The sequence below is a fragment of the Trichophyton verrucosum genome (assembly GCF_000151505.1).
Source record: "Trichophyton verrucosum HKI 0517 chromosome Unknown contig00791_1.f1.exp, whole genome shotgun sequence".
NCBI classification, from domain to species: Eukaryota; Fungi; Ascomycota; class Eurotiomycetes; order Onygenales; family Arthrodermataceae; genus Trichophyton; species Trichophyton verrucosum.
In genome coordinates, this window is record NW_003315251.1 from 21929 (window position 1) to 29874 (window position 7946).

Consider the following 7946-nt stretch of genomic DNA (forward strand, 5'->3'; position numbering starts at 1 on the left):
GGCTAGCTAGCCTAGATCGGGATTATCTGTGAATGAACAGGCCAGCTGCATAAATTAATGGCTCGAACAAGTATAAGCCCCGTCGCATGAGACCCTGGCTTATATACATTATTCCTGTTAATATACGGAGTAAGTAGTTAGTATATGCATACATCTTGCCGTCTCTTCGCCCATCAGTTTATGGACATCTTGACTGCAGATCAACAGACGTATACTTACAGAGTACCTGTTCATATGGAGGTCCTAACCGGCATGGTATAATTCTCGAGCTAGCAGAGAGTTTTTTTCATTCTTTTCCCGAGGAATACAGCATTGGCTAAGAAGTTTGCTCTAAGGGCGTAACTAACGGGAATAGTCCTCCGGTTTTATCCTTTTCAATGCCAGTTTCAGGAATTTTCGCTCTGGTTGTAGACGATAATCCGCCTACGACCTAAGGCCGAAAACTCCTTGAGTTAGCGGCTCCAGGGGTAGTTGTAACACTGTTGGTTTCCTCTGGTGACATCTCTTCGCTCGTAGCCTTCATATACATGTCAAGAAGATGTCTGTTCGTGTTATTCGTTGCCTCCCACCTTTCAACCGAGACCCAGCCGTCGTCGTCGGTTCGAAGTTGGCCTTTGATAGTACCAAGCAAATACCAATCATCCCTGTATCGTGGGACTTGCTCCTTGTGTCTCTCCAAGGCCTCTTCACTGAGCTTGAACTGACATTTACCGGGAAATCCAAGGAGATTCCAGTCATGGAATATCCGCATAAGCAAGTTCCGTAGTGAGACTAGGAAGTCTATTAAGAGGGAAGCTCACAGCATGGTTGCTGGTCCATCTCCATTGCGCCGTAGACAAATATACATTTCATGATACTTCGATTGAATAGCTATAGTGTGCTCTTCTTTATCTCTCTTTTCTCATTAGGATCCAAGTCGTCAAAATTCGTTGGTAAGTTTAGGTACGTCTATTCTTAGACGACAGCTTTTTTGGCGGCTAAAGGAACTCAGGAAACTGCACCAGTAAAAATATTGGGCGCGCTTCAATTGACGACCAATCAATTACGCCTTCAATGACGGTTGGATAATCAGGAATATATGAAATTGCACTACGCACGAGAATATAAAGTACCTCAACACAGTTGGTGGTAGGGGGGCTTACAAAACTTTAATGTAGAAGCTGTTGTGAGCAATGGAGCTATCACTTCCTTCCTATCGTAAGGAGGGGAGGCCTTATCGGAATTTCCCTCAGTCTCTCCCCACATTTAGTTTTCAATCCGAAGATATCAGCAGCACGAGAAATGGTATTATGTGCCATGTATTCACTTCTACGTGCAATTGAGTTCTTGAAGCCCTAGGAACTAGGAAGATGAAATAGCGAACGAGGTAGCTTCCACCGCATTTAATTATTAAAGCCAGCTCAAGTGAGTCCTTGGAACGTTCCACCCACTCCCAACACTACGAACTGGAGCTGGCGATCTGTTGTATAAATTTACAACGGGCAATTATTGAGGCTCAAAAATAGTGAACGGAGTACTAGACATAACACACAATCTAACAGGAGCAATTAAGGAAAGAAATAGTTAAATGAAACAGTTGAGTAACGCTGACCTGCTCACCAACGTTAAGTCAAAAGCTCCTGACGTCAAAGATCGAAATGAAAGGTAAACTGTCAAGTTATTCCATTTTATGTTCCATCATGGATGTCCATCATCATAGATCATCAGCCCTAGATAAGATTGATAAGATCTTCTGGTTGCACAAGCTCTGGTAAGGGTTGAAAGTTTATTAGATAATGGTAATCAGGTGATTGTATTAGGTAATATCAGTTAGTTAGTTACGCTAGCGCTCTAATAATTGAAACTCTAAAAGGTTCCACTCTCCATGGATGCGGGAGACTCCGTAGAAATCAAGGCGTTGCGGAAACCCCTCTCTCCCTTTATTCCGGTGTGGAACAGGCGAAGAAAAGAGACCTAAAGGAGAGAGTCGAGACGACGTATATATTCCATCTACATTGGTCCCAGAGCAATACTCGGAACAATATACCATGGCATCTCAGGATACCCTCAAGTCGGCTCAGCCTCTGCCACTAGAAGCAGCCAGCATTGCTAGTAGCTCGCCAGCCGAACAGATCGCTGTCTTGGATATCCTTTTTGAACCATCCCAGAATCTTCATAACCTAGCTCTTCCACTGCTCCAAACACCCTTTAATTCATACAGGGAGCTTATCGATCGCGTACGGGCTGAACTCCACCAACTAGCCGAGAGAGCAGCCTCAGACGACACCGACAAGAAAATCCTATATGATATCCTAGGCTCCCATCCCCGCCTTGGTGCCCCAAAAAGCTCTCATTTGAGCGAATTTAGTAGACGGGAACAAGTAAATCTCGCTACCGTTACGTCCCCGGGACAAGGGGTCGAGGATGAAGCTGATCGGTTAAGGAAATTGAACGAGGAATATGAAAGGACCTTTCCGGGTTTACGATATGTGTGAGCATGTCTTATATCAATCATGCACTTTCATTTCTCTCATATATGCATGGACGTGAATGTTAATTTTAATTTGTTGCTGCAGGGTGTTTGTCTGTGGACGGGGGAGGGATGTTATCATGGAAGATATGCGTCGTCGCATTGATACCGCCGATGTCTCTTCTGAAATCGATACTACTATCACAGTGAGTTTGTTCTCACGTCCCCGGATCCGTTGATCTTCGATCTCCTTCATATTTTCGAGCAAAGTAATATAACATTTACCACCATTCTAGGCCATGTGTGATATTGCCAATGACAGAGCCTGTAAGTCAGGGTTACACTGAGGGCGAGCTTAAAGTTGGACAGGGCTACATGGCAGCAGACACTGCTAAATAGGAACATACCAGCGCTCTATACGGAGTATATAAATACACGATAACACTCTCTCTTACCCTTACCTTCCACTCTCTTCTTTCGTCTCTACCACCTCGAGTTGGATTCTCCAGATTCGAAATATAGACATGTTATGGGTCGCATGGAAATCTATACTAAATATAGAAACAGGTAGCTTATTCATCAAGTATTACAGTCATGTATTGAATACCAGAATGAGCCAATAAGAGCACTATATTTTAGATTTGGTATGTAATTAGAGGGTATCAAAATTACAGGATTAAAATTCTTCCACTACCTAATCTAATCTGATTAGATTGACGGCCCGAATGTTACTCCGACGGCGGGTATTTCCCTTCTTGGAAAGTATTTACTTTTTGCCCGGATTTATTGAATATTTTTGTTTCAAGGATGCTGGACGAACTAGCGAAATATCTCCCATTCTTCACAGTTCCCCCTAACCGTATATATACAATGAGCGGGTGATGATCGAAGGTCCGGTATGGATTACTTGAATTTCTTTTTTATGACGTGGTCTTCTTGAGCGCTGTTGAATAATGGCGGATACTTCGGACCCTGCGGGCTCCCAGCGCCGTGAGACAGACGCCCAGCGACGAGGTTCAGGGAGTTTAGACGGGGCGACTATCGTGAATCAACCGCGACTAGTAGCAGCTGCGGATGCAAGTAAGTGGTCCACGCCCTATTGATAGATGACTATTAGTTCATCCTCCCTCTGCCCGATCTGCACAAGCCCGAAAGCCTGGGGGAGGCTGATCCACGCTGAGCCGCCAATATTTCCTCGATCCATACTCCGTATATACCTCAATGTCTATCCAAGACATGGCATATGTTAACGAATTTCTGCGTCTGTACTATTAGGCTCGACGAATGATGGCTCCCTCTACGCGAACAGCCACCAGAATTCCAATCCTGAGGTGCCAAATGACGCCAGCCCTTGGCCGCAGCCAAACGTAACTACAGGCCCAAGCCTGAGAAGTCAGATCTCGCATATTTCAGCTTCGGGGCGTCAGAAGCAATCGCCGGGCCCCTCGGCGTCACTCTCTCGACATGATACGCAGGACCAGTCGCCTATCGACCCTTTATCCCAGGTACGTCACCGTTTTTATACCAGCCAGGGTTTGCAGAGATATTTAGTATCGACCCTATCTACTTGCTGTCGTGTACTTCAATAACACAGCCGAAAATTTTTACTGTTTTTTTATGCATTATTCCAATAACTAATGAGTGTCGTCTCTGCTCCTCAGCATATACTAAAACGAACAAATACCGAAAGATCGTTCCCTTCAAAGGCCCGGCCGAGACTTTCTTTTGAGACAGAGCCATTGGCTTCAGAGAGTCATCTACCGCCTCTATCCGAAGATGGACCGTCCACCAATAGACCTGAAGCTGGCACTGCACAGGCATCGGCTAAAGACAAGAAGTGAGCTGGAATATCTATTCGTCGAAGAGATATCAGCTACGTACTGACACTCTATTAGGAAAGGAGTTTCTTTCTTAAGTCGGATAATTGGAGGGAAGAAGAAGGTGCAGGTTTCGGAGGAAAACGATGATGTATCAGAGCTTGGTGAGCCACGGACTACCGGCTTAGATAGCGAGCTCTTTGCACACCCAGTAGGGTATATACCGCGGTATCCGCCTCCACCAAAATATATCAAAGTCCGGGCGAAGCACACAAAAACAAGGGCATTTGATAGATTATTTCTTGCTCAAGACCTTAAGGGAAGCCCAGCAGAGGCCGAGCTGGATTCAGCCGAATTCGAGGCGAGTGCAAAGGGCAACAAGGCAGTGTGGGCGGCCGAATTCTCTAATAACGGGAAATACCTTGCTGTTGCTGGGCAAGACAAACGGGTTCGAGTATGGGCTATTATCTCAAAGACCGAGGATAGACATGCACACGAAACTGAGGAAGAAGCACGAAATGGCCAAACGGCTGTGAGGCTAAGTGCTCCAGTTTTTAAAACGCACCCCATTCGGCTATACGAAGGTCATACTGCGAGTATTGTTGATTTAAGCTGGAGTAAGGTATGCTTCCGTCAACGACCTCAAAAGTTGACTGTATCTTGCTAATCGAACCACAATACAGAATGATTTCCTACTTACTACTTCTATGGACAAAACCGTGCGCCTCTGGCATGTTACGCGGGATGAATGTCTATGTTGTTTCAAACACGGAGATTTTGTCACGTCTATTGAATTTCACCCTCGTGATGGTCGCTTTTTCCTAGCTGGCTCTTTGGACTGCAAGCTACGGTTATGGAGCATCCCCGACAAGGCTATTGCGTATAGTGTGACCATCCCTGACATGATTACAGCGGTAGCCTTCACTCCAGACGGGAAATACTCGTTGGCGGGGTGTCTCAATGGGCTCTGTACAATCTATGAGACTGATGGATTGAAGCCATTATCACAGCTCCACGTCCGGTCTGCTCGTGGGAAAAATGCCAAAGGGAGCAAGATCACGGGTATAGATACAATTGTCCAACCGCCCACTAACGAAAATGGGTCTGTGAAACTCCTTATTACTAGTAACGACTCGCGCATACGCCTTTATAATTTCAAAGACAGGACTTTGGAAGCCAAATTCCGTGGAAATGAGAATGCGTCCAGCCAGATTCGTGCGAGTTTTAGCAGTGACGGGAAGTATGCCATCTGTGGAAGCGAGGATGGCCGGGTTTACATTTGGCCCCTGGATTCAACTGAGAAATACCCCGACAAGAGGCCAATTGAATTTTTCGACGCTCACAACTCAATCGCGACTATTGCTATCATGGCACCTACTGTTAGCAAAATGCTACTAGGATCTACCGGTGACTTACTATATGACCTATGTAACCCCCCTCCCGTTACCTTGGTCAGCGCTACGGCGTCAGTTATCTCGAGGGATCAAGCACGCAACGATGAGGAACCTGTACCACCGCGGACACCGCAATCCCTTCAACCGCTCAGCCAGCAGAAAGCGGAGGAATCCCCGGCATACGTTGCACGGTCTGCACATCCTGGTGGCAACATCATTGTGACTGCTGATTACCTTGGGAAGATCAAGATTTTCCGGCAAGATTGTGGCTATCACAAACGTCGGCACGAACTCTGGGAGACGAATTCAACTTTCTCTAGGAAACTTTTAGGTCGCACAAACTCAGTATCTACTCGACACAGTGTAGCATCTTCAATTGGAAGGGAATCGAAAACCCCTTCCGAGCGAATCTTATCGTGGCGTAACTCTGTGATTGGCGGCCCTGACAATCGCAGTGTTGATAATCTCCGTGGAACGCCTGAACCTGCCGGACGCAGCGGTTCTCCTTCCAAGGCCCGTAAGGACAGCCCCTTCGTGGACACAAATAAGCCCGCCACTCCCAACTCAACAAGTTCGCAACGGTTTGGTGCTACAACCTTCGTTCACCATAACAACCAGCCCACACCGCCCCCTAGGTTCCTCAGCACCGTTAACTCCGAAGAATCCACGCCATTTGGGCCCAATGATGAAACGCCTCGGCCGTTTGGGCATAACTCAGACAAGGAGGACCCGAGCTATATATCATGGAATAAAGCACAAGCTGACACACATCATGACTCTGCACAGGACACGTATGGCGGTAAGAGTGCATTGGTCAGTAATGGCACTACAGGCGATGATAGTGTCGAGTACGAAGAAGAATTGGGATGCTCTCAGTGCCAGGGCAAAAATTTCAGAGCTACCCGTCTTAAAAATGGGGAGCAGAGGTTGATATGCACACAATGTGGCTGTGCTGCCTTATAAGGGCCTTCCCAGCTTGAGTATACGTGTTTACTATATAGCTTCCCTGGCCCACTTACTTTTTGTTGGATATAGCTTCTACCTGGCTTTGGTTCTCGCTTTTGGGGCGCTTGTTAAGAATGGGTTTGGTGATCAGTGTTATGAGGTCGGTTACCTAAATGGTGACGTGTATATATGAATAGCTATACGTCTTTTCCCTGCTCTGTAGAGCAGACTTGTGCATGTACCTTGGTTGTTTTGTGTTAAAAAAAAATTAAGGCACTCCTGGTTCTCGAAGACCAAAGCAATGGCTGTGAATGTTTTATATGGGAGATGTTGAGTTGGACTGTTTGGTAACTAATTGGCAGTCGCTGTGTTTGCTCTGTTTGCCTTCGACTCACAAGCCACAGAAAAAGTCACGACGTCACAACGATAAATGATAGAAGGATAAACCAAATTATCAAATCTATTCTATCACCCACCACGAACGCAATTTCCAAGCAAAGTATACCTGATTACTGCTGCCATCACCTCTGAAAAAGCCATATAAATTCCAACACCCGACCTTTACGCCCCAATACCCAGGATCGAAGACATGGTTTACCTAGCGACTTCACAAGACTATCTTAAACAGTCGTCATTATTACTCGAAGCATATCCAGATACAGTACGTTGCACCACCTTGTACATACGATATCTGCATCTTTATACCTTTCCATGGAAATTACAAACCTGGAAAGCTTGCCGTGTTAAAACCAAACGGCGCATTGATTAATCAATTGCACTGCTAACTAAGTCTCATCTAGACCCGAATAACCACAAAATACTCCTATCCTAAGCGGCCCTCCGCCAAAGAACGAGCCAAAGCAAAGTCGAAAACAGCTGCTCCAGCACCGACAGAAACTCCAGAGCCTACTACCGTACCCGCAACACTCACCTTGAAAACGTTTAACCCCGCTACAGGAATATGTCTAAAATACCAAACGAACAAAGCCGCGGAAGTGGGCAGGCTGATCGCTGGGCTAGGCAAGCTGGCCAGTGGTTCACCTATTGAAGACTTTGTACCGGCTCCAGTACCGGTGAAGCCTGCGGCAGGTGAGGTAGAGGATGTTGATATGCCTGATGCTACGCCATCATCGGCGGTTGACGAAATCAGTGGGAGTAATACGCCAGTTGCTGGTGGAGGAGGAGGGGGCAAGCCGGCAAAGGGAAAGAAAAAGGGCAAAGGAAAGAAGTAGAGGATATATGGACTGGTGGAACTGCAGTCTTTCATGGTAGATGGATTATTTATGCCGTAGTTAAATGGACCAAACTAAAGGCCAAAAATATAATAAGATGACCAAAAAA

The 7946-nt window shown here is 46.1% G+C and overlaps 3 protein-coding genes across 3 annotated transcripts; all 3 read left to right on the forward strand.

The window, feature by feature from the left end:
- Nucleotides 1-1679: 1679 nt before the first annotated feature.
- Nucleotides 1680-2971, forward strand: TRV_06736 (uncharacterized protein; the record flags this gene model as incomplete). Its single annotated transcript, XM_003019201.1, has 4 exons — nucleotides 1680-1750; nucleotides 1895-2470; nucleotides 2556-2655; nucleotides 2849-2971. 4 exons carry the CDS (start codon nucleotides 1680-1682, stop codon nucleotides 2969-2971), a joined length of 870 nt encoding a protein of 289 aa, XP_003019247.1.
- A 1115-nt stretch (nucleotides 2972-4086) lies between these two features.
- TRV_06737 (uncharacterized protein) lies at nucleotides 4087-6623 on the forward strand (the record flags this gene model as incomplete). Its single annotated transcript, XM_003019202.1, has 3 exons — nucleotides 4087-4286; nucleotides 4345-4888; nucleotides 4950-6623. The coding sequence occupies 3 exons, from the start codon at nucleotides 4087-4089 to the stop codon at nucleotides 6621-6623; spliced, it is 2418 nt and encodes an 805-aa protein (XP_003019248.1).
- A 571-nt stretch (nucleotides 6624-7194) lies between these two features.
- Nucleotides 7195-7837, forward strand: TRV_06738 (uncharacterized protein; the record flags this gene model as incomplete). Its single annotated transcript, XM_003019203.1, has 2 exons — nucleotides 7195-7266; nucleotides 7406-7837. 2 exons carry the CDS (start codon nucleotides 7195-7197, stop codon nucleotides 7835-7837), a joined length of 504 nt encoding a protein of 167 aa, XP_003019249.1.
- Between the last annotated feature and the right edge of the window lie 109 nt (nucleotides 7838-7946).